The sequence below is a fragment of the Corapipo altera genome, unplaced genomic scaffold, assembly GCF_003945725.1.
Source record: "Corapipo altera isolate COAL_440 unplaced genomic scaffold, ASM394572v1 198, whole genome shotgun sequence".
Classification (NCBI taxonomy): Eukaryota; Metazoa; Chordata; class Aves; order Passeriformes; family Pipridae; genus Corapipo; species Corapipo altera.
In genome coordinates, this window is record NW_020885076.1 from 193,892 (window position 1) to 221,709 (window position 27,818).

The 27,818-nt window shown below is 66.0% G+C and overlaps 5 protein-coding genes across 6 annotated transcripts in view; 4 read left to right on the forward strand and 1 right to left on the reverse strand.

Annotated features, from left to right (window-relative positions):
* Positions 1-73: 73 nt before the first annotated feature.
* Positions 74-5,906, forward strand: FAM189B (family with sequence similarity 189 member B). Of its 2 annotated transcripts, none has more exons than XM_027669351.1 (12): positions 74-530; positions 1,110-1,166; positions 1,318-1,428; positions 1,592-1,717; positions 1,803-1,910; positions 2,090-2,250; positions 2,349-2,448; positions 2,532-2,616; positions 2,702-3,280; positions 3,490-3,558; positions 3,940-4,202; positions 4,785-5,906. In XM_027669351.1, the coding sequence occupies exons 1-12, from the start codon at positions 312-314 to the stop codon at positions 4,953-4,955; spliced, it is 2,049 nt and encodes a 682-aa protein (XP_027525152.1). In that variant the 5' UTR covers positions 74-311; the 3' UTR covers positions 4,956-5,906. The 2 variants fall into 2 exon arrangements, with proteins under 2 accessions (XP_027525152.1, XP_027525153.1); XM_027669352.1 differs by having other exon boundaries at positions 312-530; positions 3,493-3,558.
* Positions 5,907-6,068: 162 nt separating this feature from the next.
* On the forward strand, positions 6,069-9,306 carry GBA (glucosylceramidase beta). The gene is made up of 10 exons (XM_027669353.1): positions 6,069-6,393; positions 6,706-6,897; positions 6,972-7,118; positions 7,219-7,352; positions 7,433-7,605; positions 7,706-7,943; positions 8,085-8,309; positions 8,422-8,585; positions 8,747-8,872; positions 8,958-9,306. Exons 1-10 carry the CDS (start codon positions 6,327-6,329, stop codon positions 9,058-9,060), a joined length of 1,569 nt encoding a protein of 522 aa, XP_027525154.1. The 5' UTR covers positions 6,069-6,326; the 3' UTR covers positions 9,061-9,306.
* Positions 9,307-9,384: 78 nt separating this feature from the next.
* On the forward strand, positions 9,385-16,661 carry LOC113960020 (glucosylceramidase-like). Its single transcript, XM_027669346.1, has 11 exons — positions 9,385-9,393; positions 9,513-9,576; positions 13,601-13,747; positions 13,831-13,977; positions 14,115-14,248; positions 14,596-14,768; positions 14,874-15,108; positions 15,813-16,037; positions 16,111-16,274; positions 16,353-16,478; positions 16,556-16,661. Exons 1-11 carry the CDS (start codon positions 9,385-9,387, stop codon positions 16,659-16,661), a joined length of 1,530 nt encoding a protein of 509 aa, XP_027525147.1.
* A 3,410-nt stretch (positions 16,662-20,071) lies between these two features.
* Positions 20,072-23,667, forward strand: LOC113960021 (glucosylceramidase-like). The gene is made up of 11 exons (XM_027669348.1): positions 20,072-20,080; positions 20,744-20,840; positions 20,955-21,146; positions 21,230-21,376; positions 21,478-21,611; positions 22,152-22,324; positions 22,424-22,661; positions 22,801-23,025; positions 23,109-23,272; positions 23,354-23,479; positions 23,559-23,667. Exons 1-11 carry the CDS (start codon positions 20,072-20,074, stop codon positions 23,665-23,667), a joined length of 1,614 nt encoding a protein of 537 aa, XP_027525149.1.
* Positions 23,668-25,304: 1,637 nt separating this feature from the next.
* Positions 25,305-27,818, reverse strand: part of MTX1 (metaxin 1) — a 7,822-nt gene continuing 5,308 nt past the window's right edge. Inside the window, exons 2-7 of the mRNA XM_027669349.1 lie at positions 27,193-27,758; positions 26,979-27,071; positions 26,470-26,652; positions 26,224-26,300; positions 25,738-25,892; positions 25,305-25,660 (exon numbers count right to left, since the gene is read on the reverse strand). Coding sequence (XP_027525150.1) covers positions 25,431-25,660; positions 25,738-25,892; positions 26,224-26,300; positions 26,470-26,652; positions 26,979-27,071; positions 27,193-27,758 — 1,304 coding nt within the window. The 3' untranslated portion in view covers positions 25,305-25,430. The remainder of the gene's footprint in view (positions 25,661-25,737; positions 25,893-26,223; positions 26,301-26,469; positions 26,653-26,978; positions 27,072-27,192; positions 27,759-27,818) is intronic.

Here is a 27,818-nt window from a genome sequence, read left to right on the forward strand (position 1 = left end):
GTGAGGAGGAGGAGGCGGCGGCCCCGGGGCCGCGCTCTGTCTCCGGCCGGCGGCTCTAGGCCGGCCCCGGTGAGGCCGGTTCTGTTCTCCGCGGAGCTTCTGGCGGCCCCGGCCGCGCGTGGCCGTGGGCGCTGCCCGAGCCCCCCCCGCGGGGGCAGGGAAGAGCCGCCGTCAGCATCCTTCGGGAGGCGAAAGGTGGAGCCCGGCCCGTTCCCGCAGAGCGGCCGCTCCCGCTCCTCGCGGTCCTGGCGCGGTGCCGCCGGTTGCCCCGGGGCTCCGGGGCCGGCCCCGAGCCGCCGCCCGCAGCGGCCATGCCCTCCCCCACCAACTCCAGCCGCTCGCTGACCGGCCGCAGCTCCCGCAGCCTCACCCACCTCCGGCTCCAGCGCACCTGGCTGCAGGTCCTGCTGGTCCTGGGCCTCATCCAAGCCATCCTGGGCGTCCTCATCGTCACCTTCAGTCTGGTGGCGGCCACCATCACGCCCTCCACCAAGATCCGGCACTCTTGCCCGTCCTGGGCCGGCTTCTCGGTGAGTGCGGGGCCGGCGCGGTGCGGGGAGGGGGCCGCACGGCTCCCCGGGGGCCGAGCTTGCAGCCGGTCCCAGGGGAGAGCAGCCCCGCTGTTTCCCCCACCCTCTGCCCGTGGCTGCCGCGGTGCATTGTGGGAGAATCCCAAGGTGTCCCCCAGGGTGACTCTGTGAGGGATGGGGACCCCCGAGCAGGGGCTGTCGGGGAACGCGTTGAGGTTTGCGAGGAGGGGCAGCACAGTGGTGACAGGGCAGGGGCCGGACAGCGAGGGGGGCTCTGCTCCACCTGCTGTGTACTGGGGGGAGGGCAGGACCCGGGGTCCCCCGCGGTGACCCTGCAGCTCGGATCGTGGCCCGGGTTTGCTGCCCCGTTTGGAGCTGCCTGCAGCCCCCAGGCCCTGAATCAGCAGTTTCTCCCGGCTTGCTTCTCCCACGGCTGCCCCTTCGGCCCTGCTGCTCCTGGGCTGGCTATGGGCCCCCCAGGGATCGGGGGGGCTCTGCCCGTGGGCAGGGGCTGCTCAGGGCCCCATTACCTGGCAGAGACCCCTCCCTACCCTCACCCCGGGGTTTGTGCGTCTGCAGCTGGCGCTGTCCGGGCTCGTCGGCATCGTCTCCTGGAAGCGGCCGTTCACCCTGGTGGTAGGTGTCGGGGGCGGGGGGAGACCCCGTCCGCATGTGGGGAAGTCCAGGATGGGGAGGCCGAGCAGCCCCTCGTGCCCCTGCAGCCGTGTGTGTCGGCTCCCTGCTCCGCAGCCCTGCGTGGCCGGCAGCCCCTCTCCTCCCGCTGCAGATCGCCTTCTTCACGCTGCTGTCGGTGCTGGGCGTCATGCTGAGCCTGGCTGGCTCCATCCTGTCCTGCCAGAACGCGCAGCTGGTGAAGTCCCTGGAGGCCTGCGAGAGGGTGAGGCTGAGCGGGGGCAGCCCCGGAGCCCCCCGGGCCTCCGCGCTCAGCTCGTCCCTCGCTGCAGGGCTTGGGGACAGGGGGAGCTGCAGAGCCGGGGTCTGGCGGCGGGACGTGCCGGTGGCTCTCGCGGGAGGTCCCTCATGGTGTTCCTCGTCGCCAGGAGAGGGACTCGTGTGTCTGCTGCCAGGCCCGCTCGGAGCCCCCGCCCTCCTCCTGCAGCCAACAGAGCGAGATGCTGACCATGTTCCCCAACCCCAACTGCCGGAGCATCCGCGTGGCGCTCAAGGTGGGGATCCAGGGGGGGACAAGGGGAGTGGCTGTGCACCCCACTGTGCTCTGTGGCCTCTGCAGCTCACCCCACTGCTCCCCAGGACCTCCTCTTCAGTGTCTGCGGCTTGACCGTCTTCTCCACCGTCATCTGCACACTCTCTGCTGTCGTCTGCTGCATCCGCATCTTCTCCCTCGACATCGTCCATGTGGTGAGCCCCAGCCCTGGCCCGGGAACAGACAGGGCTGGGGAGCAGTGCTCCCAGGCTGGGGGGAACCCGGAGTGCCAGGACAGGACTTGGCCCCATTTGTGTGCAGATTAAAGCCCAGAATGTGCATCCCTTGCTGGATCTCTGGGCAGGGGAGTTCCAGCTCTCCCTTCTGCCTGCAGCTGGTCCCGCAGCGCTCGAGCTCTGTGACGCTGGAATGCACGTCCCCCCCTGACACCTTCCTGCAGAGCATGATGGACTTCGAGGAGTTCGTGCCCCCTGTGCCACCACCCCCCTACTACCCACCTGAGTACACTTGCAGCTCCGAGACAGATGCACAGAGGTACCACCTGAGGGCGAGGCCGGTGGAGTGGGGGGTCTGTGTGCCCCCAGGCAGGGCTTGTCCCACCAGACGTGTCACTGCTGCTCTTGCCTCTGCAGCATCACCTACAACGGCTCCATGGACAGCCCCGTGCCCCTCTACCCGACTGACTTCCCCCCATCCTACGAGACCGTGATGGGGCTGCGGGGGGACAGCCAGGTGGGGGTCGGGGGGCTGCGGGTGGGGGAGACCAGGCAGGGTGGGCTCCTGCTCGGCCGAGCCCTGAGTATGTTGCCCCACAGGCCACCCTGTACGACTCGCAGCTGACAGAGGGTTCACACGCCTGCACCTGCGACCGTGTCCCCTCCATCGTGCTCAGCGGAGAAGGTGAGTGTTCCCCACGGGCACGGGGGCCGCGGGGGGACCGGCCCTTCCCTGCAGCCCTTCACCAGTGCCCCTCCACTCCTCGCAGTGTCCATGGACAGCGGCTCCCTGATCATGTCCGAGATCATGGACATCCCCGGGGACAGCAGCCCCTCGGAGGACTCGTGCCTGCTGGAGCTGCAGGGCTCCATGCGCTCCGTCGACTACGTGCTGTTCCGCTCCATCCAGCGCAGCCGCGCCGATTACTGCCTGAGCGTGGACTGCGTGCAGTGCAGCCACCACGCCCGCAGCCCCACGCTGGGCCTGCAGGGCCCCTTCGAGGAGACCCCCCAGCCCCGCGCGCGGGGCGAGCGCTCCTACTCCTGCTCCACGGCGGAGCCCGGCCACGACGGCGTCCTGGTGGGGGGAGCCGTCACCCACAGCTGCAACCGGCTGGCGGGGCTGGCGCGCTGCGCCGGGCCCTGCTTCCCCGAGGTGCGGCTCAAGGACAAGGGCTCGCTGCAGGGGCGGGGGGGCGGCCGCCCCACGGACCCCGGCGCCGGGCGCCCGGGCCACCCCCGGCGCAACAGCGAGACCTCCTGCCCCTCGTCCCCGGCCCCGGGGCTGGCCCCGTGCCCGCTGCTGAGGTCCCACAGTGACCCCGGCGTCCCTCTGGCTGACCATGCTGGTAGGTGGCAATGAGTGTGGCAGGGTCTGTTCGGGGCAGCCCCGGGATGTGCCGCAGGGTTTGGCTGCGTTTCTCCGCGGCCCCGTGGGATTGGAGCCAGGCTGAGGTGGGCGGGGGGGAATGGGGGCAGCGGGAGGGTGCTGGGGAAGGAGTTGTGCAGCTTGGGGTCTGCACAGCTGCTGAAGCCTGAGGGCTCTCTCTGCTCCCAGCAGATTTCAGGGAAGTACTTTATACCAAAGCACTGGAGGACACCGCGTCTGACTCCTCCGCCGATACAGGTCAGGGCACTGGGATGTACTGGGATAGACACAGGCGTGGGGGGAGTATTTCTGCAGCCCTTTGGGGATCAGGCTCATCCTGCTGGGGCTGGAATGATGAAGACTTGTGGTGGGACCGCTCCCACTGGCTGGTGAGGGGAAGACACCATGACCCTGGGGGCTGTGGGGATGGGTCTGCCATGAGCAGTGTCCCGGGGTCTGAGGGCAGAGATGGGTCTGTCAGAGTAGTGTCCTGGGTCTGGGGACAGGGATGAGTCTGTCAGAGCAGTGTCCTGGGGTCTGAGGATGGAGACAGGTCCATCAGGGCAGTGTCCTGGGTCTGAGGACAGGGATGGGTCATTCAGGAGCAGTGTCCTGGCTCTGACAGTGGTGTCCCCGCAGGGCTGTGCTCCGAGGCCTGCCTGCTCCGCCGTTCCCACTGTGACTCCCCACTGCTGCTCCGGGCCGGCTCGGTGGGCAAGACCAAGCTGCCACCCTGCAAGAAGGTGACAGAGCAGCTGTCAAAGACCACGACCCGCTCCCTGGGGGACCTCAAGGGCTGCCGTGGCACCCGCGGGCTGGTGGCCAGGTTCCTGCAGAGACCCAAGCGCAGCCCAGCAGCCGGGGTGGAGGTGCCTGGGTACAGCTTCCAGGGGCACAAACAGGTGGGTTCTGGCAGCTGCAGGTGACAGGGGTGACTCCTTCTCCCTAGAGAACCCCTATCCACACCCTCTCCCTCCCTCTGGTCCCCACTAGCACCCCCACCACCCTGGGCTCCCTTCCGTAGTGCCCCTTCCCCTGCCAGGTACTCACGCTGTCAGCACTTCGGCTGCAGGCAGAGCCTCCTTCCCATGGCACTGCCCTTTCCCAGCCCTTCCTGGGGAGCAGCTCCTTCCCCTTGATCCCCACCGGAGTTAGGAGTGGGAAAATCGTGCCTGTCGCAAGGGCTTTGTCTTTGCTCCTGAGTCACCGCACCCAGAGGCACATTCTGACAACTCGGGCTTACGGGAGGTTTGACACCTTGCGCAGCCCGGGAGGCCCTGACGGGAACGAGCCTGTCCCAAATGCCACCTTGGGCGTGTGATGCCCGCCTCTGCCATCCCTGTCACCTCTGCCCTCCTGCCCCATGTGCCGCCTGGCTGAACTGGAGCGTAGGGGCTGCGAGCTCGGGGGGGGGTGAGCATGAGAGGGTTCCACGGGCAGGGGTGTCAGTCCCATGGCTCCAGCCCATCCCCATGGGTTTGCAGGTTCCCTGGAGTGCCTGGCCGGGCGTGGAGCGGCCCCACGAAGGAATCCACCTGCAGAGCTGCGGGGACCTGAGCTCCACCTCGTCCCTGCGCCGGCTCCTGTCCGCGCGCCGGCTGGAGCGCAGCCGCCCCCGGAGCCTCAGCGGGGCCTGCAAGGAGAGCGCGCTCTGAGGGCGCAGCCCCCGTGGGGACCCCCTGCTCTAGAGAAGGGGTCCCGCCCTGGGCCCGGCCCTGGACATTGCTTGGACATTTCTTCTGCCCCGGTGGGGCTGGGCCCTGCGCCGTGGCCCCTGGGACTCTGCTGGCCCTTTCCCCAGGCGGGGCCGGGGCGAGGGGCTGGTCCCCTGGGATGTCTGCTGGGGGGCTGAGACAGCCCTCCTTTGTCCCCAGTGCCTGTCTCTTGGGATGGCTATGCCTGTTCCCTGCCCTGTCCCCAGTGCCTGTCTCCTGGGATGGCTATGCCTGTTCCCTGCCCTGTCCCCTGTGCTGGCGCCATGCCTGTCCCTTGCCCCGTCCCCTGTGCCAGCTGTGCCTGTTCCCTGGGATGGCCATGCCTGTCCCCTGCCCTGTCCCCTGTTCTGGCTGTGCCTGTCCCACACACCGGCCATACCCCCTCCCCTGTGCCAGCCGTGCCTGTTCCCTGGCATGGCCATGTCTGTCCCCTGTGCTGGCCATGCCTGTCTCCTGCCTTATCCCCTTGTGCCAGCCGTGCCTGTGCCCTGGGACAGCCATGCCTGTCCCTTGCCCTGTCCCCTGCACTGGCCGTGCCTGTCCCCTGCCCTGTCTCTTGTGCTGGCCACGCTGGCTTGTTCCCCAGTTCCCTGTGCCAGCCGTGCCTGTACCCCAGGATGACCTTGCCTGTCCCCTCACCTGCCCCTTGTGCTGGCCTGGTCCCCGGTCCCCTGTGCCAGCCGTGCCCGTAGCCTGGGACTGCCATGCCTGTCCCCTCTCCAGCCGCCCCGCCCCGTCCGGTGCCGTTCCCGGTGCCGCTGCCGGTGCCCCGCGCTGGCCGTACCCGTTCCCCCCGTTCCCGCCCGGCTGCGCCCGGGCCGCGCTGCGGGGCCGGTCCCGCGGCCGCTGCCCCTCGCTAGAGACCGAATAAAAGGTGGTCGCCGCCGCCCACGGGGCCGTGGGGCCGGTGTCACGGGGCGGGCGGGACGGGACGGGGCGGGGCGGGCGATCAGCTGACCGGTCACGGGGCGCCGGTTTCCCGTTTTCCCGATTTTCCCGGTGCCGTCGGGGCGGGGGGAGGCGGCGCGGGGCACGGGAAGCGGCTCCGGGTCCGGGTCCGGGACCACCCGCGCGTCCCGGGGGGGCTGAGCGGCCCCGCGCCCCTGCGGTTCCCCCCCGCTCCGCCGTCCCGGTACCGGCGCCGGGAAGGGCGGGGGGCCGGGCCCGCCCAGAGCCGGTGCCGCTCCTGCAGCGGCGCCCCGGGTGTGGGCGGGACGGGCGTCCCGGGCGTCCCGGGCGCCCTTAAAGGCGAGGCCGGCGGCGGGCCCGGTGCTGGGGGCCGGCTCCGAGCGCAGCGGGAGCGGCGGGGCCATGCGGGCCGCCGGTGCCCTGTGCTGGCGGCTGGTGATGGTGCTGCTGGCCGCGCACCGGGCCGCAGGTGAGCGGGGGGGACCGGGAGTGCCCGGTGGGTGGAGGAGACAGGGGTACCCGGACGGGCTGGGGATGCCCGGTGGACTGGGGGTGCCCGATGGACCGGAGCGGGGGGGAGGAAGGAGAGGGAATACCCGCGGCTGTCCGGCGTCCGGGGATACCCGGGAGTGTCTGGGCACCCAGAGGCAGCGTGGAGCTCGGTGGCCGGGAGGTGCCGGGATGTGGAGCACGGGGGCAGCGTTATCACCCTGGGGCAGGTGGGAGAGCTGGCAGAGACACATCCCCGAGGCTGCCCCCATCACCCTCCCGTGCCCCCCAGGCGCCCGGCCCTGCAGCCCCAAGTACTTTGGCCGCGATGCCATGGTCTGTGTCTGCAACACCACGTACTGCGACACGCTGGACCCCCTGGTCCTACCACCCCCCGGCTCCTACATCAAGTACGAGAGCAGCAAGGCCGGCAAGAGGCTGGAGCAGAGCAAGGGGAGGTTTCGGCGCAGACTCTGCGCCCCAGGTACCGCCGCAGGTGGCAGGGATGGGGTGGACCCCGCTGTGACCCACTGTCACACTGGGCTCCCCTCCCTGCAGACGTTGTCCTTACCCTGGACACGACGCAGCGGTTCCAGAGGGTGAAGGGTTTTGGTGGCTCCGTCACCGACGCAGCCGCCATCAACATCCTGTCCCTGCCGGAAAAGGCGCAGGATCACCTGCTGCGCTCGTACTTCTCTGAGGAAGGTGAGAACACGCGGGGACACAGGTAGGATGGCAGCAGGGACCCTGGGTGCCGGCAGGTTTTGGAGTCCTCATGTCCCACTGCCACCCCTGTGCATGGCAGGGCTGGAGTACAACCTCGTCCGGCTCCCCATGGCCAGCTGTGACTTCTCCCTCCACGCCTACACCTACGACGACGTTCCCTATGACTATGAGCTGAAGCACTTCAGCCTGCGGGATGAGGACACCAAGCTGAAGGCGAGCAGTGGGAGGGAGCAGGATGGGATGGGGGACCTCAGAGGGCTCAGCTGAGCCAGTCCCTCCACCCCCTCCTGCAGATCCCTGTCCTGCACCGAGCCATGGCCATGAGCAAGCAGCCGCTGTCGCTCTACGCCAGCCCCTGGACCTCCCCCACCTGGATGAAGACCAGCGAGTCCTACATAGGGAAGGGGACGCTGAAGGGGCAGGCGGGGGGCAAGTACCACAAGACCTGGGCCAACTACTTCGTACGGTGAGGAGCGCCCAGGGTGAGGGGACAGGGGTGATACCCGGGGGACCCTCAGTGGTGGCACTGAGGACCCCTCATGGCTCACCCCTGCCCTCCACACCAGGTTCCTGGATGAATACGCCAAGCACAACCTGACCTTCTGGGCGGTGACAGCAGAGAATGAGCCCACGGCCGGGCTGATCAACAACTACCCCTTCCAGTGCCTGGGCTTCACGGCCGAGCAGCAGCGGGACTTCATCGCCCGCGACCTGGGCCCGGCGCTGGCCAACAGCTCCCACCGCCACATCCAGCTCATCATCCTGGACGACAACCGGCTCCACCTCCCGCACTGGGCCAGAGTGGTGAGCGTGGGCAGGGATGGGCTGGCACAGAGAGCCGGGGCAGAGCCCCACATGCCCATGGGGGGCTCGGCCGCTCCATCCCGCTGTGCAAGGGTTGGGGCACTGGCTCTGCCCCACAGGACCAACTCTTCTCCCCACCAGGTGCTGGAGGATGAAGAGGCAGCTCGTTATGTCCATGGCATCGGCATCCACTGGTACCTGGACTTCATCGGTCCCATACAGGACACAGTGTTGCCCACTCACGAGCTCTTCCCTGACTACTTCATCCTGGCCACGGAGGCGTCCATCGGAGCCCATTTCTGGGAGCGGGATGTGATCCTGGGCTGCTGGGACCGGGGCAACCAGTACAGCCACAGCATCCTGACGGTGAGGCCCCTGCATCACTGCATGTGATGGGCCCTGGGAAGGGCTGCCAGCGTGCTCCCTCTCCCCTTGGCACCCTGCTCCTTGGGCACATGTCTGGGCTGTCCTGTTGCAGAACCTGAACCACTTTGTGACTGGCTGGACCGACTGGAACCTGGCTCTGGACCTGGAGGGGGGGCCCAATTGGGTCAAGAACTATGTGGACAGTCCCATCATCGTGGACAGCAGCGAAGGCATCTTCTACAAACAGCCCATGTTCTACCACATGGGGCACTTCAGGTGGGTGGGTTGGGGCCCCTGACGTGCATCCACCTGCCTGGTCTTCAGCTCCATCATCGCAGCAGCTCGTCAGGAGGACAGCGGGGCAGGTTTGGTGGGAGAGGAGCTCTCCTGGGAGCTGACTCCCTCCCTGAGGTTGCTTCTTGCTTCTGTCTGTGCAGTAAGTTCATTCCTGAGGGCTCCCAGCGCGTGGGGCTTGTTGCCTCCAAAGAGTCCAAGAAGACAGAGCTGGAGCACACGGCTTTCCTGCGCCCCGACGGCGCCGTGGTGGTGGTGGTGCTGAACCGGTGAGTGACACAGCCCAACCCCTGCTGTGGGCTCTGTGCACCACTGGGTGCTGCACCTCTGACCCCCCTGCTCTCCCCTCCACAGCTCCCCCCAGGACATCTCCTTCGGGCTGGCCGACACCGTCGGCCTCATCTCCGCCGTGGCTCCGGCCAACTCCATCCAGACCTACGTGTGGCAGCGGCAGTGACGGGGCCGGGACGCCCGTGGACGTGCCGGACGCAACTGGGCTGGACGTGCGGCCCCAGCTGCCCGCAGGCTCGGGCCAGGGCACACGGGGGGAGCGATTCCTCGGAGCTGAGCGCCCGGAGTGAGCCGGGCCGGGGACGCCGTGCGTGTGGCAGGAGGGCCGGGGGCACCGGTGCCCCTCAGGGTGGAGACCCCACAGGCTGTGAGTGCTGTGTTCTGCTGTTCTGGCATTAAACGGTGAAGCTGCCTCAGTGTCTGCGGCTGGGAGAGAAATGTCCGGGTCCCTCCCCTGCTCCTGGGCACTGTGGCTGGGTGCCACCCGGGCATGGAGCCCGCAGGAGGACGGAGAGCAGCATGGAGCAGCTGGAACCCCACGGGGCAGCCCCTCTCCCTGCTCCCCCTCTGCCCCCCACAGCTCCCTGTGGAGCTCACTGTGCCAGGGGGTGCTCCCAGTCTCCTCCCAGTTCCAAGCATGCGCTGCCTGGCAGGGGCTGGGCAGAGCCCAGGTGCTCTTCCAGTGCCTTTGGGGACAGGTTTTAGGACCTGGCAAGTGGCTCAGGATTCACCTGGCACACAGGTGCTCTGGGTGCTGGAGCAGGAGCAGAAGCAGGAACAAAACACCTGGACACCCCTCTGATGGAAGGTCTGGGCAGGGATTGCAGTCAAGGTTCAGCTTTCCATGCTTTTCCTGCCAAGCTGGAGCTACTCACAACTCAATGCTGGGCCAGGGGGTGTGTGAATCACGTTTTTCCCAGCCCAGGGTGCTCCCAGGGTCAGGGCTGGAGGCAGAGCCAGTTCCAGAGGCATTGCAGCGTGGAGGGCTCAGGGTCCCAGCTGGCTCTGGCATTGCCAGCTGCTCCTGGGGCTTTGCCAGGACAGGGATGCTGGCCAGGCTGCAGCAACCCTGCCTGGAGCATGAGCTGTGCCCCTGTGGGGACTGGGCAGAGGGGTCCCCACTGTGGAGAGGAGAGTGGGGGAGCACCAGGGGCTCAGCACCCACCACGGAGCTGGGGCAGCTTGAGCAAGTGGGCCCAGGGCCAGGAGTGGGTGCTGAGAGTGGGTCCACCCAGGAAGGAGGGAGGGAGCTGGCAGGGCGTGGGAGCAGGGGATTAGGGCAGGGAGGTCACAATTGCAGGGCGAGGAGGGTGGCCGGGCCCCCGGGCTGATCTGCGGGGGTGGGATGTGCCCGGAGGTGCTGTCAGGGCTGACAGGCCCGATGCTGCGTGGGCTGGGCACGGCCCAGGCAGGGTCTGTGTGTGACAGAGTCACCCTGGGACATCCTGCACCGCGGTGCCACAGCGACACTGCTCCAGGGGAGGAGCCCTGGGACCCTGCAACTCCAGGAGGAGTCCTGGGGAGAGCACCCTGCTCCTGCCCCGAGGCTGTTTGTGTTTGTCCACAAGAGGGAAATATTTCTCCAGGATCATAACTAGAGCGAGCCCCACTCCCAGTGTCCCATTCCCAGCATCCCATTCCCAGCGTCCCACTCCCAGTGTCCCATTCCCAGTATCCTGCTTCCAGCACCCTGCTCCTGGTGCAGGGCTGCTCCTTCACCTTCTTCTTACTAACCTGCCCTGGTCCTAACAGCTGGTGGCCAGATGCTGAATCACCCTGGTCCACGTGCCCTCGTCCCTGTGCTCGGCTCTGAAGGACAGAGCAGCTCTGGGATAAACGGAGCGGGGGCGAGTCCTGGGCTTGGCTGGGCTTGGCTCATTAATTCTGGTGCAAAGCCTTGCCTTGTTTGGGGCTCACAGTGGCTGGGGGCTGTTGCGGCCCCCCAGGAACTGGCCTGGCACCGGTGACCACCCTAAAGTCTGTGTCCCTCCGTGTTCCGGGCCGGGGTCCCACTGCGGGGAACGAGCTGCAGGGAAGGAACTGCTGTGATGCCACACTGAGGCTCTTTGGCCTCGGTGTTTACGGAGTCGTGATGCCCATAAAGGTGACTCAGCCCAACTCACTGTCCCCAGGGTCCCCATCCACACCCTCCTGACTAAGGGACCAAAATTCACCCCCCGACTCCTCCACCAGCTCCTCTGAGCCCACATCCTCGACCCTGGCACGGAACGAACCCACCTGTGCGCTGCAAAGGGCGGCCACACGATGCCAGCGAGGCCCCTGCGACCCCCACCAGCCCCCTGTGCACGGGGAGCGGCCACAAGAAGTGGATTTTGGGGGTTTGGTGGGGCTGCCCAGCATGTCCCGTGCCAGCGGCTCCGTGGTGCGAGGCGTTGCCCGTCCCCTGGGTCTCACTTTTCCTGCTCGGCAGGACGCTCTTATCAGCCAGATGTTGATAAGGATGAGCTCCAGCAGCCTCCGCAGTGTTTTTGCTTCCAGGAGCTGCAGGGACCTGAGCCAGCTGGGGGGCTCTGGCCCCTCAGCAGGACCTCAGGACAGAAAAGGGTGAGTGGGACATCCCAGGTGGCTGGAAGCGGGCTGGGAGGTGGCTGATGGCCACAGGACCTATTAACCCCTCCCCAAAACTGGGGCTCATTAGCCTGGGCGTAGCAGTCGCGTGACAACTTAATCACACTTGGGGGTGGGAGATACACAGCACAGTAGGACTAGGCCAGGAACTCCCTTCCAGGGCAACTGTTTGCCCTGTGAGATGGAACCAGGGGCTGCCTGGCCCCGTCTGCCCCAGCTCTGGTGGCAGCAGGGGCTGCTGTCCCGTGGCTCAGCTCCCAGCAGAGGTGTGGGACCGTGGCAGGGCCCGTGGCAGCCCAGTGCTGGGGGGAGGAGGAACTCTGATGAATTGACTTGCCCCAGAGCTGCATCTGATATGCCAGGAAAGGAGCAAATTAGTCATGAAGTGCTGCTCCACCCGGGCAGGGAGAGCTAACGGAGCGGTTTAACCCTGTGGAGGGGAGCTCTGACCTGGGGATTGACACTCCAGGCCACTGGAGCTGTGCCAGGGAGCTGTAGTTGGGATGTGGCCACTCTCTGTCCCCTGGGCCACCCCTGTGGGGAAATACTGAGGTTGTCCCTGCAGTGATGGGCACATGTTCATGGGATCAGGCACAGCTGGGGTGATGGGACCCAGATCAGGTGGGATCTGTGTGCCCAGCTGAGCTGGCCCAGTTCAACCCTGTCCTGGGCTGGACGGCCCCTCTCAGAGGAGCAAGGAGTGCTCCTGGAGCAGCTGATCACCACAGCTGGGCTCTGCTCCTGGCATGGCTGGTGTTAGGGAACCCAGTCCCTGTCTGTGGGTCTCTGGCCAGGGGCCAGAGTGCAGCCCTGCTTGCGTGGGAGCTGGGGCATCGCCCACTTGCTGCCACTGCTGCCACTGCTGCCACCTTCCCCAGCGCCCACTGAGGAGGGGAGAGCAATTCCAAAGCCTTTGGCAGGGAATGGGAATGGCCCCAGCTCCTGTGTGGCCATCCCCGCAGGGTCCCTCTGCCACCCTGGACTGTTTTGCCAACATCACCCGGGGGTCCTGGACCCTCCCCACGCTGGACACAAACGCACGGCAGCTCCTGGGGGAGAGTGGGGGCAGCGGGGTGGTGGGCAGGGGTGAGTGGGTGGTCCAGGATGCTGTTGGAGGTTCCCAGTAGGACAGGCAGCTGTCACGAGCCTTCCCTGGGCTCTGAAAGACTCACAGGGGCTCGTCCAGACCGTGACTGACAAAACAAAGGAATCGGCTCTTCCTTCAGGGATTGCAGAGGGGTCCCAGAGCTCCCCCCAGGACACCTCCCTGTGCTGGTGGGGCCCTTCACTCAGGCAGAGCTGCCGGCGCCGTGTCGCTGTCCCTCCCCGGCACGGCGCTGGGGGGCGAGGGGGACCCGGTGTTCCCCAGCCCCACGGTGAGGAGACGTGCGACGGTCCCGGCCCGAGGGCAGGTACGGGCCGGGAGGAGGGCAAGGAGGAGTTGTGGGGGAGGGAGAGGGTGTGCTGCAGAGGGAGGTCTCGGAGCAGCTCCCTGTAAAGGCTGGAGCCGCTGAGGAGGAGGAGGGCTGGCAGCAGCACAGGTCGGGAGCAGCCGGGGTGAAGGTGGGTGGGCTGGACCCACCTCACCTACCTGAAAGACAAAGGTGTTTTGGGGGCAGGAGCTCTCTGGCAGAGAAAAGAGAAGTAGGGGCTGGGGAGATGGGGCTGATCCACAGGGGAGCACAGCCTGTCCCTCCATCCCCCTGCCTTGGCTGAGGATTCTCCTGCTCGCAGGTGCTGCTCCCTGGGACCTGCTGGAGCTGAAGGGACGTGGAGGGGCCATGGGGGCTCTCAGTATCCTGGGCTGGCTGCTCCTGCTGCTGCTTCTGCTGCTGATGCCGGTGCCGCGGGCGGCAGGTGAGCACGGGGATGTCCCGGGGCGCCGGGATGTCCTGGGGTAGGGGCAGGAGCCTGGGGATAGGATGGAGCCGGGTGCTGGGGAGGTGACAGGATGCAAGGCATGGGGGCAGCACATCATCCAGGGCAGGCGGGAGAGCTGGCAGGGACGTGTCCCCGAGCCTGCAGCTGCCCCCACCCTCCCGTGCCACCTCCTCACCTCCCGTGCCCCCCAGGCGCCCGGCCCTGCATCCCCAGGGATTTTGGCCATGGCTCGATAGTCTGCGTCTGCAACGCCACGTACTGCGACACGCTGGACCCCCTGGTCCTGCCACCCCCCGGCTCCTACGTCAAGTACGAGAGCAGCAAGGCCGGCAAGAGGCTGGAGAGGAGCGAGGGGAAATTCCAGCACAGCCTGCACACCCCAGGTACCGCCAGGCTCAGAAAGGGGGGTGGCGGTGCCACCGCGGGTCCCCCGGGCACCGCGGGCTGAGCCGGGCTCTCCCCTCAGGGCTGCTGCTGACCATCAACATCACCACGCTGCACCAGAGCATGAAGGGCTTCGGCGGGTCCCTCTCGGATTCAGCTGCCATGAACATCCTGCGGCTGTCCCGGCCGGCCCAGGACAACCTGCTGCGCTCCTACTTCTCCGCGTGCGGTGAGCGGTGAGGGCACGGCAGCGTCGGCGGCTCGTGGGGTCACCTGAGGTGGCTGTGCCTGTCCCCGCTGCAGGGACACCCCTCACCTGGGCACCTGCTCCGGTGCTGCTTGATGCTTTTCCCGCTTTTCCCACAGGGATCGAGTACAACCTCATCCGGGTGCCCATGGCTTGCAGCGACTTCTCCGTGCGCCCCTACAGCTACGACGACATCCCCCATGACTATGAGCTGAAGCACTTCAGGCTGGTGGATGAGGACGTGAAGATGAAGGTGGGAGGGTGAAGCCGCTACCATCAGCTCCTTGTCCCCTCTCCTGCTGGAGCTCCTGGGTGTGCCGGGACCCCCGTGACCGGGTGCTGCTGAGCCCTGCACACAGTAGCAGGGTGTGTGGGGACAGCCTGTGGGAGCTGGCACCTCCTCCGGGGCACGTCCCGGCGCATCCTGGCTGGCACTGGCGGGATGAGGAGCCGGGGCGCTGTGCCATGGGGTGGTGCTCCCTGGCTGCTGGTCCTGGCTGGGGTCCCTTGAGTGCTCCCCGTAATCCGGTGCTGGGCCCTGTGGCTTTGGGGGGGGGGCATCATCTGGAGCTGAGCTGGTCCCTTTGCTCCCTTCTGCAGATCCCTGTCCTGCACAGAGCCTTGGCCATGAGCAAGCGGCCGCTGTCGCTGTTCGCCAGCCCCTGGACTGCCCCGGGCTGGATGAGGAGTAACGGGGACGTCCGTGGGAAGGGGACGCTGAAGGGGCAGGCGGGGGACAAGTACCACCAGACCTGGGCCAACTACTTCATCAAGTACCATCCCTGGGGCAATACCATCGGATAGACTGCAGAGGGGGGCTGGGGAGTGGGTTATGGGGGCAGGCACGGCCTGAGGCTGCCCCCTCTTCCCTGCCCCAGGTTCCTGGATGAATACACCAAACACAACGTGACCTTCTGGGCGGTGACAGCGCAGAACGAGCCTCTGGCGGGGCTCTTCACGCCCCCCCAGTTCCCCACCATCGCCTTCACAGCCGCACAGCAGAGGGATTTCATCCTACGTGACCTGGGCCCCGCGCTGGCCCGCAGCCCCCACCGCACGCGGCTCCTCATCCTCGACGACCAGCGCATCCACCTCCCGCACTGGGCCAAAGTGGTGAAGAGCAGAGCCCTTCCTCCCCTTCCACCTCCCACCCCAGCCCCGGGGTTTATAGGAAATGGAGCCAGCGGCCTCTCCCAGCCCTGGAGACCGGGAGCAAACCGGGTCTGCCAGAGCAGGAGCCGGAGTCGGCTCCTTTGGGAGCAGCCGCCTCCGCATGTGCCTGGACGGAGTGGGGACAGGAGGTGGCACCCACATCCCAGATCCTGGCAACAGCACCTTCTCTGGGCAGAGTCTTGGCTGATTCAGCTACCCCACACAACGCTACAGAGCTGTTTGGGGGAGTCACCTTAAACTAGGAGGAAAGAAAGTAATCCATGCCCCTGCCCCGGCGAGAGCTCCAGGAGGGCTCAGCATGTCTCTCCCTCACTGCCAGCCACAGGGCTGGACCACCCTGGGGGGATGTGGAGGGAGGACCAGGCAGCACCAGAACCAGGTGGGGGGTGATGGGCACCCCCAAACCCTTCCCACTGCACCCAGCTGGGTGCCAAAGCCATGCTGGGGTGCTGTTGGGGTGCTGGATCCATGCTGGGGTGCTGCTCAGGGGGATGCAGTGCTGCAGGGAGGGGGCTGCAGTGTCCAGAGGAGGGGACACAAAGTGGCCTCAGCAGACCCCACTGGCACATGGGGTTCATGTGTCCATCCCCACGGCCTCGGGGCGTGGGTGGTCCTGGTGTGAGGTATCTCCTTTGCTCCCCCAGGTGCTGGGCAATGCCACAGCTGCCCGTTATGTGGCCGGCCTGGCGGTCCACTGGTACCTGGACCCTGTTGTCCCACCTGGCTGCAGCCTGGAGGCCACTCACAAGCTCTTCCCTGACCATTTCCTCCTCTACACGGAAGCCTGCAGCGGCTTCTTCACCTTCCGCTTCGCCGTGTCCCTGGGCTGCTGGGAGCGAGGGGACCAGTACAGCCACAGCATCCTGACGGTACAGCCCCCCACGCTGCCCGCCCGGGGCTGGGGGGGCTCAGCCCTGCTCAGCCCCTTCCCCACCCTCCCAGGTCCTGAACCACTTTGTGGCCGGTTGGACCGACTGGAACCTGGTCCTGGATCTGGAGGGGGGGCCCAACTGGGTCAAGAACTTCGTGGACAGCCCTGTCATCGTGGACGGCAGCAAGGACATCTTCTACAAGCAGCCCATGTTCTACCACCTGGGGCACTTCAGGTGGGTCAGGGGGAGCTCAGGTGCTGCTGCCAGCCCCAGACCAGGGGCACGACCCCTCTCCTGATCCTCTCCCCACAGCAAGTTCATCCCCGAGGGCTCCCGGCGCGTGGGGCTGCACAGCAGCCGCCGCTGCCTCCTCTGCCAGCTGGAGCACGTGGCCGTCCTGCGCCCCGACGGTGCCCTCGTCCTGGTGGTCCTCAACAGGTCAGCCTGGGCAGGGGGACAAGGGGGGACGCTCAGCCGTGGCTGTGCCGACCTGCTCAGCCTCTCTCACCCCCCAGGTTTGGCCAGGATGTGCCATTTGGGATCCGGGACCCCGCCATGGGGTTCATCGAGACCGTGGCTCCGGCTCACTCCATCCAGACCTACCTGTGGCGCCAGCAGTGACGGCCGGGGCAGTGCTGGGGGGCTCCAGGGGTTAACTCTTCCCCCACCCTTTCCAGCATCCCTCAGTGGTGGAACTGGGTGATGACCCGGTGCTGGGGGCGCAGGAGGGACCAAGGGCTGAGCCCTTGTGCGAGGGGCTCCGTGTGCTCCCGGCCAGGGCTGCTGCTTCCCAGCCCCTCCCCTCCCTCCCAGCATCCCCCATCCCCCTGGAAGCTCCCTGTGCGCCTCTCCTGGACCACACTTCCACACGTGGCTCCCTCGAAACCTTTGCGTGTGTCTCAGGCGCCAAGTAAAGCCATGACGCGCCCCCTCCGGAATGCGCCGTTCCCGTCAGTGTTTCCTCTACGCGCTCGGAAATCGCTCGGTTTTCCTCGGCGAGGCGGCTCCGGGCCAAGGGTGCCCCGGGGGCTCCGGCCTCGTGGCCCGCGGGTGGCTCCTTGTTTATCCCCGCAGCTGGAGCCTCTCCGCCGCTGCCAGACCTTGATTCGTTCCAGATGTGCCGTTGGTTTTTCCCCGGCCCGCTTTCTTTGGAGGGGTGGGGGGGATTTTTTTTTTTTTTTTTTAAACCCAAATGTCAGACACTCGGAAAGGTCGAGTAAATTATATCAGTGTCCCCCATCCACTGAACCTCATGGGCAAATTAGGGGTGCCCCCTCTCCCGGAGCTCATGCCGCTGGCCACATCCACCCACCCAGCCCCGGGGTGGCCTCCGGACAGAGTCCCCTCTGTTCCGGCCACGGCCAACACCGGCCGCAGCCCACAGTGACCTCCCCGTCCTGTTTGCTTTCCCTAAATACCAGTTACAGTGTTTCCCTGTGCCTTTGGGAACGTTACCAGCATCTTTGAAGTCCAGGAATGAGAAAGCCAGAGTGCTCCTTGGCAAAGGCCCCCGTGTGAGAGCCTCGGAGCTGCTGAGGTTGGGGAAAACGAAAAACCCAGAGATTTAACAGCTGTTTTATTGGAGTGGGGTGTGAAGGTGGCACCAGGCTCTGCCCCAGCCCTGTTCATGGAGCACATCGGGCCATCCCAAGGTTTTATCCACGTTCCTGAGGAGTGCTGGTCCCAACGGCAGCCGGGCTGGGCTGCCTGTGCTTGGAATCACAGAATAGAATCATGGAATTGTTGAGGTTGGAAAAGGCCTCCAAGATCATCCAGTCCAACCGTTCCCCCAGCACTGCCAAGGCCACCACTAAACCCTGTCCCCAAGTGCTCCATCCACGTTAAATTCCACCATCCAGGGATGGTGACTCCACCACTGCCCTGGGCACCCTCTGCCAGGGCTTGTCAGTCTTTTCCATGAAGAAATTTTCCCTAATGTCCAACCTAAACCTCCCCTGCTGCAACTTGAGGCAGTTTCATCTTGTCCTGTCCCTTGTCCCCTGGGAGCAGAGCCTGACCCCCCTCGGCTCCCCCCTCCTATCAGGGAGTTGGAGAGAGCCAGAAGGTCTCCCCTGAACCTCCTTTTCTCCAGGCTGAGCCTCCCCAGCTCCCTCAGCTGCTCCTGGTGCTCCAGCCCCTTCCCCAGCTCCATTTCCCTTCTCTGGACACGCTCCAACCCCCCAATGTCTTTCTTGTCATGTGGGGGCCAGAACTGACCCCAGGATTCGAGGTGTCACCTCACCAGTGCCCAGCCCAGGGGCCCTGTGGCCCTGGTCCTGTTGGCCACGCTATTCCTGACACCACACTTCCCAAGGGACATCGGCGCTCTGCGAGGCAGGGGCGGCACACACAGAACCCCCACCCCGGGTGTTCGGCAGCGCCCGGGGACGCCCGTGTAGGAAAATGCTCTGGCACTGCCCCCTCCGGGCTGGCTCCCTGGAACCGCAGCTGCCGCGGGGCCGGGACCTTCCCTCCCTGCTGAAAAACCGACTGGGAAACTGGGGGATGCACCGGTGGGTGCGAGGATCCGGGGTGAGGCTGCAGGAATCACCCCCACCATCCCCACGGGCCGCAGCGTGTGCCGGGGGGTCCCTTCTCTGGCCCCAGCAGGAGGAGCAGGACCCTGGGGGTGAGGGATTGTGTTCCTCAGGGAAGGGCTGCAATTCCCGGGAGAGGGGCTGTAATCCTCGGGTGGGGGCTGTGGCCCCCAGGTGAGGGGCTGTAGTCCTCAGGTGAGGGGCTACCTCCCTGAGAGAGGGGTGAGGTCCCTGGGTGAGGGGTTGTGGTCCCTGGGTGAGGGGCTGTGGTCCCTGTGTTGGGGGGGTTGTGGTCTCCAGTGAGGGGCTGCTGTCCCTGGCAGAGGGGCTGGGTGGGGGGTTGTCTCCCTGGCCGTTTGCACCAGCTCCCCATGGGGACCCCAGCCCAGATGCCGCTCCTGCCGTGGCTCTGCCCCTCTCCTGTTTCTTCTGCTAGCCAGATGCCTGCAATTAGGAAGGATCCCAAATTAGAAGGTGTGGAGCCCAGACTTGTTTTGCAAATGATAAACTGCTGCAGCCAGCTCCACCCAGCCCGCTGTGGCTTGGGGCTCCAGTGTGGGGGGCACAGGGGCGATGGGACCCTTGGCACTGCCCCTGCTGTGCCCACTGCCTGTGGGGTCAGCAGTGGGGTTCGGGGGTCCCTGCCAAGGCTGGCTGCTGGCATGTGACCACCAGGGCCTCAGCAGTGCCGCTGGCCACAGCAGGGAAGGTGGTGGAGCAGCCACAAGCAGGACATGGGTTGTGGTGGTGGCAATGACCAAGGGCAAAGCCAAACCACTGTCCAGTGGGATGAGCAGGGACCCTGGGTGGGCATCCTGCCCAAGTTGTCCTGGGGACACAAGGCTGCTCCCGTGGGGCTCTTCCCAAGGGGAGCACTGCACTGGCTGGGGGTGGCTGCGAAGGTCCTGTCTGGGGTGATGGAGGCACCTGGGGGAGCTGGTGGGGATCCTCCTCCCCCAGCTTCTCTCTGGCCACCAGGACAGGTTCCAGGGAGAGCTTTGCAAATTCTGTGGTGTGTTGAAAGCTCTTTGGAGTCGGGTTGCAAAATCATCCCCAGGCTCCTCTTCAAACACGGAGTCCCATGAGCTGTCCCATCCCAAACTCACCTTTCCTGCTCCGCCAGACACGTCACCTCCCACCAGGCACAGCCAGGACGCAGGTCCCGGCACCGCTGCCCCAGAGACGCAGCAAGAGGGGGTTTGGCAGCAGGTGAGTCCCTGGGTCCAGGGAGGCTTTGTCAGCAGGTGGGAATGGGGAAGGGGATGGGGATGGGGGGAAGCCCCAGGCAGCAGGATCGTGCTGAGGCATCATCATGCATCATTCCCAGGCAGGGAGTGGGAGGCAGTGTGTGCAGAACAGACACCTGACCTCCCTCTGACGGGGGTCTCGAGATGTCCTCAACCTGGCACCAGGGTCAGGAGGCTCAGAGGTGGCATCTCCCATGCCCTTCTTGAGAAACTCCTTGCCCAGCAGCATGGGAAGGAAGGACAGGGCATGGTGCAAGTACTTGTGTGGAGCAGGGGAATGTGGGACCCTCTGTGCTGGGGGCTTGAGCCCCAAAGTGCTCTGGCTGGGAAAGTCTTGGCTGCCACGCACACGGATTTGGGACTGTGGACCTGTTTGCTTCTGGCCATGGCTTGGGAGGCACCAGGGACACATGAGCTGGCATGGCATGGCATGGCATGGCATGACAGATCATGGCATGGCACAGCAGAGCATGGCACAGTTATGGGAGCAAAGAGGGAGAAGGAGTGGGAGGGAGATGATGAGAGTGAACTGATCTGCAGGTACAGGTAAAGCTGGTGTGGGTGGCCGGAAACATGGGGCTGTTGGGGCAGCTCACACCCGGGGGCTGCACAAACCCTGGGGGGCTGCACAAACCTGGGGTCTGCATGCATCTGGGGGGACTGTACCCTCAGCTGGGAGCCAGAGCTGTTGGTGAGCACTGGAGGGGTGGGAGAGAAGGCGAGCACTGGGCTGGAGTGGGCAGTGGGTAGGGCAGGGGAGGCTCAGCCCTGAAAGGAGGGTCCCCAAAGCCCCCTGGCAGGGGGGTGATGCTGGGGGTCTCCCTGCTCTGGGTCTCTGTCCCTGTGCAGGGCTGGGTCGGGGTGAGAGGAGCTGGGTGCTGACACCTTGCCCTGCTCCCAGCCCCGGTGTGTTCATCAGCGTCACCCAAGCCACTGCAGCAGAGGTGCCATGGGGCCAGGCTGTGCCAGCATCCTGGGCTGGCTCCTGCTGGCACAGGCAGCCCTGCAGGCCACAGGTACGTGTCCCTGGGCTGTGCAGGGTGGTGGGTTTGGGGTCTGTGGTGGGTCAGAGGGGTGAGCTGGGCTCCTGCCGCAGCCCTCGTGCCTGCCCGGTCTCTCCTGTGCCACAGGCGGCCGTCCCTGTGATGCCAAGGACTTTGGGCACGGCTCGCTGGTCTGCGCCTGCAGTGCCATGTACTGCGACACGCTGGACCCCCTGGTCCTGCCGGCCCCCGGCTCCTACGTCAAGTACGAGAGCAGCAAGGTTGGCAAGAGGCTGGAGCGGAGCGAGGGGAGGTTCCAGCACAACGCCGAGAGCCCAGGTACCGCCCCGGCCAGGACCTGCTGCCCACCCGGGGACAGAGTCTGTCCCACATGTGTGTGACTCTGTGTGTCCCCCCCCCAGATTTCCACCTCACCCTGGACACGGCGCAGCGGTACCAGAAGGTGAAGGGCTTTGGGGGCTCCATCACTGACGCAGCCGCCATCAACATCCAGTCCCTGTCCCAGGCTGCCCAGAACCACCTGCTCCGCTCCTACTTCTCCGAGGAAGGTGAGCCCGGGGCAGGGCGGCACTGCTGGGTGACAGGGCTGGGGGTGCTGTGCCCGCAAATACACCCTGGCAGTGCCCATCACCACCCACCCTGTCCCCAGGCATCGAGTACAACCTCGTGCGTGTGCCCATGGCCAGCACCGACTTCTCCGTCCGCCTGTACACCTACGCTGACGCCGAGGGAGACTTTGAGCTCAAACACTTCAACCTGACAGAGGAGGACACAAGGATGAAGGTGGGTCCTGCAGGAACAGCCCAAGGGACCAGGGCTGCTACCTGGGTGGGATGGGACAAAATCAAGTTGGGACAGGATGGGATTGGCTTGGGATAGGATGGGCTTCGAAAGGGGAGTACTTTCCTGCTGATGGGGAGGGAGAAGGACTCATTCTTCCATCGGGATGGGATGGGATGGGATGGGATTGGATGAGATGGGATGAGATGGAGAAGGGGAGTTCTGTCTCACTGATGGAGAGAGAAAGGCCTCATCTTTCTATCTGGGTGGGAGACAGGATGGGACAGGATGGAATGGGACATGATGGGAAGGAATGGGATGGGAAGGGAATGGATGGGGAAGGGGAGCACCTTCCTGCCAGTGGGGAGGGAGAGGACTCATCCTGCCCCCTGGCTGAGATGAGATGGACTAGAATGGAATGGGTTGGGATAGGGAAGGGGAGCACCTTCCCACCTCTGGGGAGGGAGAGGAGGACTCCTGCTGCCTGCACTGCCAGTGCTGGGGCAGACCTGGAGAGCTCTCTGCCATCCCTCTTCTCCCCAGATCCCCATCCTCCAGGCGGCCCAGGCGGTGGCCAAGCGGCCACTGTCCCTCTATGCCAGCCCCTGGACCTCCCCCGTCTGGATGAAGACGAATGGTGCGATGACAGGGAGGGGGACACTGAAGGGCAACCCTGGAGACAAGTACCACAAGGCCTGGGCCAAGTACTTCATCAGGTGAGGGGCCACGGGAGCACGGCGGGTGCCAGGGGTGCTGTGCCGGGGCTGGGGCTGGCACGGGTGCGACGGGGCCGTTCACCGTCTGCCCCACACCAGGTTCCTGGATGAATACGCCAAGCACAACCTGACCTTCTGGGCAGTGACGGCAGGGAACGAGCCCACGGCCGGGGAGATTGTTTTCTACCCCTTCCAGTGCCTGGGCTTCTCCCCCGAGCACCAGCGGGATTTCATCGCCCAGGACCTGGGCCCGGCGCTGGCCAACAGCTCCCACCACCACGTCCAGCTCATCATCCTGGACGACCAGAGGGTGATGCTGCCCTACTGGGCCCAGGTGGTGAGTCCTCACGGCAGCTTTCCCAACCCCACAGTGGGTCTTCTGCCCCCATGGCAGCACTCCCAGCCCCACAGCAGTTCTCCCAGTCCCACAGCAGCTATTCCAGCCCTGGGCACTGGTGACCCCTTTCTCCTGCCAGGTTCTCAAAGACCCCGTGGCTGCCAGCTACATCAGTGGCATCGGCATCCACTGGTACCTGGACTTCCTGGCACCCATCGACCTGACTCTCTCCATCACCCATCACCTCTTCCCGGACTATTTCCTCCTCTCCACAGAGGCCTCCACGGGCTCCTACTTTTGGGAGCCCAGGGTGGTGCTGGGTGGCTGGGACCGTGGGAGCAAGTACAGCCACAGCATCCTCACGGTAGGGCTGGGCAGGGGCCGGGGATGCACCAGCCACCTCCTGTGGCTCAGCACCGGGACTCAGCTCCATCCCCTGCCCTGCAGAACCTCAACAACTACGTGACAGGCTGGACCGACTGGAACCTGGCCCTGGACATGGAGGGGGGCCCCAACTGGAGCAAGAACTACGTGGACAGTCCCATCATCGTGGACAGCAGCAAGGACATCTTCTACAAGCAGCCCATGTTCTACCACCTGGGGCACTTCAGGTGGGTCAGGGGCTGCTGGCTCCTGGCTCCGGCTCCAGTGCCATTCCCGGCACCATGCTCAGACCCTGCTTCTCCCCACAGCAAGTTCATCCCCGAGGGCTCGCAGCGTGTGGGACTGGCCGTCTCCAAGAAGTGCCACCGGTGTGACCTGGAGCACTCGGCTTTCCTGCGCCCCGACGGCGCCGTCGTCCTGGTGGTCCTGAACCGGTGAGTGGCTCAGCCCTGCGCCCTGCTGCACGGCCCCACTGCTCCCACTGAGCTCCATCCCCTCTCTCATTCCCCTCAGCTCCCCCACGGATGTGTCCTTCGGGATCTCTGACCCCCGGGTCGGCTTCATCGAGGCCACGGCTCCCAGTGACTCCATCCAGACGTTCCTGTGGAAGCAGCCAGCCTAGTGCAGCTGCTGGAGGAGCAAAGTGCCAGCACTGGGAGCACGGTGCTGGTGGGGGCTTGGGGATGGGACCCCCATGAGGCTGGGGCTGCAGCAGAGCCCCTGCAGCCCCCTGTGCCCCAGGGGACCTGTTTGATCCAGGAGCTGTGACGCCTGCGCTTTTCTAGATGTTTTCATAAAATAAACAGGTTTTCTAAAACCTCGCCTGCACCCCCACCCCCCTTGGTGCCAGCTCAGCAGGCAAGCTGTGCCAGGGATGGAGTGGGCAGGTTTGGGGCTGATGGCACCTCCTGAGCCCCATGGAGTCCTGCCCTGCCTGTCCTGCCCTGTTCCTGAGGGCATCCTACGGGGTTGGTGCTCCAGGACGCACGAGACTTTCACCCCAAGCAGTGGTATCTCCCTCCTGTCTGCAGCATCCCCAGGGCAGGGCCTGAAGCTGGCAGGGACTGCAGACCAGGAGCAGCCAGGACCCGCAGTCGGGATTTAGTGCAGAGCTCTGGCGTCGGCAGCTCCGGTTTCTCCCCGGCCAGAGCAGGCGGCTGTGGTTTCTGCTGCCGGAGCAGCCATCAGCCCCTCCAGCTAATGGGAACCGGGAGCTTGGGGCACATACTTCCTGAGTGACGTTATGGGGGAGCGGGCTCGGACTGGGGGGGCTGCACTGAGTCATCCCCCTCCCAGCGGGGCCCCTTGAACTGGGCCAGTACGGGGGAGGCTCCGCAGCTGCCCAGCACCGCAGCTCCGCTCCCGCACGGCGCAGGGGCCCCCCGGCCATCGGGGCCGGGTGGGGGGCACGTGGGGCGCGTGTCCAGGAGCTCAGCCCGGGGACATCCAGCCACCGCAGCAGCAGGGCCGGGATGCCGGTGGCGGCGGCAGCCGGCGGCCAAACAAGCGAGGGCTGTGTGCCGGGCTGGCCCGGCGCCGCCGTTTCCATCTGCGCTCTCGTAAACCCGCAGTGGCCGGCAGGGAACGGCGGCAGCGCGGTCAGCGCCGGGGGCCAGCCCCACGCCGGGTGGCCCAGGAGACCACGGGGGGCACAGGGAGCCCGAGTGGCTGCCCCCCGACCCCGCTCACAGCCCGCGAGCCCGCGGCGGGCAGCCCACACTCGTCGCGGGACGCGCTCCCGGCCGTGCCAGCCGCGGGAGCTCCCGGCGCTGGCAGGCGTGGAGGAATGCAAACACATGTCAGCGCCGGAGGGATCCCGGCTGCTGGAGCTGGGCTCCGGGTGTCCCGCCGGCAGCAGGGAGTGCTCCCGGGTCTGGGGACGTGTCCTGACGAGCAGCTCCGGCCGCGCTGGTTTCATGTCCCCAGCTGTGCTGCTCTCGGGGCAGCCGGGCTGGCAGCAGCGTGAGCCCCACAGAATCTGCCCAGAGGGACTCCACATTGGAACGATGTGGGCTCAGCCCCACAGCTGCAGGAGAAGGGACAGGGAATGCAGCTGAGACACCACAGATGCTTTTAGGTTCCCCCCGTGCCCAGTCCCCAGTGAGACCTGGGCCTGGGGCCAAGGGCAGAGCTGGGGGCAGGACATGCTGGTGCCCGCTGCAGCACTCCAGCCTGGGCAACTGGGGAAACTGGGAAGGACCCCGAGCGCGCCGAGAGGACAAGAGGGAGGTTTATTGGCGTGGCAGGGACACTCCCACAGTGAGGGCCGTGGTTCCTGGTGGGACAACGAGCGGAGCACCCAAGGGGAATGATGCTGCCAGGCTCCTGGTGTAAAAACAGTCAGTTCCAGGGGGCTGGGGGGTGAGACGGTCACACAGCTCATCCTCACTCCTCCTCCTCCTCCTCTTCCTCCTCCTCCATGGCGATGGGCTGCCGGCCGGCCGGCCCCACGCCGCCGCGCTGGATGGACACGATGCCGCTGAGGAAGGCGTAGCCCAGCATGGCCACCAGCCCCACCAGCACCGACAGCAGCTGGTTGCGCCGTTTGTGGGGGTCCTCCTCTCCCTCACTGCTGTCTGTGCCCGCAGCCCGTGGGGCACCGGCCAAGGGATCAGCTGGGGGAACAGAGCAGGGATGAGAGGGGGGAAAGGTCACCCCGAGCCCGCAGGGTGAGGTGGGGGGCGGCCCTCACTTCCATCCCAGGGGAAGTAGAGGCTGAGGATGGAGGTGCAGTAGTTGCACAGGTTCTGCAGGGACTTCAGGTGCTGCTGCAGTTTCCCGTTGGGCAGCTTCGCCTTCAGGAGCGGCGCCAGGCGGCTGAAGACGAAGGCGTCGAGGGAGGCTGGCCTGGGGCACAGAGAGCCAGGGCTGGGCCACTGTCCCCACCCAAAGCCACACGGACACACCGGCCACCCCCCAGCGCCCTGGGGGATGGCACACAACTTCCCGTCCTTGGGAGGGCACTCTGCCTCCAGCCCAAGGTGAGGATGGGGAGCAGGATGATCCCATCCCAGACCACTCCCACAGCCTGAATTCCTCACTCCCTGCTGCCTGGAACAGCCCTGTCCCACCCGCAAAGCAGTGCACAGGGGCTGTGACTCCCCTGCAGACCAGGGGAGGCTCAGCTCTGCCAGGGTGTGGTCAGGCCCCTTCCCCTGCTCCTTCTTCGGCCACTCACGAGTCTCCGAAGAAAAACTTCTGGGAGCCGAGGCGCTGGGAGAGGAGTGTCAGGCATTCCCGGGCTTCCCGATAGAGCTGCAGGAGGAGGAGGAGGAGGACAGAGGGTTGTCACCCACCCAGGCACTGCCACGGTGCTCAAGGGAGCTGGAGGGCAGAATCTCAGACCCCAATTTGGATTTTGGCTTCACATGGATCCCCTGGGCACCACCCAGGACCTGCTGTGCCCAGACCTCATATCCCTCACCTGCTTCTCCAGCTTCTCCTCATCCTCCATGTAGTCGTCCCCCCACAGGAGCTGCAGCCGCTCCAGGTGCCGCTTGTGCATGGAGTTGGGCAGGAAGAAGTTGAGGGGGAAGGGGATGGTCTCCGCGTACCATTTCCGCGTGTGCTCCACGTAGTTCTTCGCATCCACCCAGAACGTGTGGATCTGTGGTGGAGAACAACCCGCGGCCCGGCCACGGCGGGGCTGCAGCCAGGGGGGCTGGCACACCAGAGCCCCTGCCCAGCACAGCCACCCCAGAGATCGTGAGGGGCTGCGGGAGCATCGTGGTGCAGGACAGACCCCAGCCCTGGCTGCACAACCCACCCCCACCCCGATCCCTGCCACGCCAGACCCCCGGGACGCTGCTGCCGGCAGCGCGCTCCGGCTCCGCAGGCGGGTGGGCACACACCTGAGCCCACTGGCACGTCTCCAGGGAGCAGACCCCATCCTTGGCCAGCCCCCCTTCCCCATGGCTCCCCCCTGAGCCTCACCAGCACCGGCAGCAGCTTCTCCTCCAGCAGGGACACGAAGGCCAGCGTGTCTGCGTTCTGCGTGGCCGACAGGTCGTAGTCGGCGTTGTACTTCTGCAGAGAAAACACCACGTGCTGAATCCTGCCAGTGGGAGACACGACAGAGGCCCCTCCTCCTCGAGGGGCTCTGGTGCCCCCCAGCCCGGGGCAGGGGGTGCTCCACATCCCCCCGTACCTGTTTCCTGAGGTGAGTTATGATCTGCTGCGTTTTGGAGATGGTGCCCTCGTCCTGTGTCCTCAGCGCGGGCAGGTGCCCTGTGGGCAGGGGGAGTGGGGGCTGCAGGTGCCGTGCCTGGGGGGCACCCTGGGCAGGCAAGGGGTTGGGGGGGGGAGAGCTGGGACAAGGGGAAGGGCTCCCACACCCAGGTGAGGGGTGGGAGGCAGAGGGAGAAGTGCTTGTAAGGGGTGGTGGGGGGCACAGGGGTGCAGGTGAGGGGTGGAAACCGTGTGTGATGGAAAATGAGGATGAGGGGGATGCACTGGGATGTGGGTGCGGGTGACAGGCAGGGGGGTGTAATGGGAAAAGGGAGAACAATGAGGTGCAATGGGACAGGGTGGGCAGTGGGGTGCGAGGGTGCAGGGGGGCACAGGAAAGGGGGGTGTGATGGGGTGCAATGGAGTGAAGCGGGTTTCCAAAGGGACATGGGGTGCGATAGGATAAGGGGGTGCAATGGGGTGTGAGGGTGCAACGGGACAGTGGAGCTGTGATGGGACAGGGTGTGATGGGATGAGGGGGCTGTGCTGGGGTACAGAGCGGTGCAGTGGAGTGGGAGGGTGCAGGGGGCCCACAGGAAAAGGGGG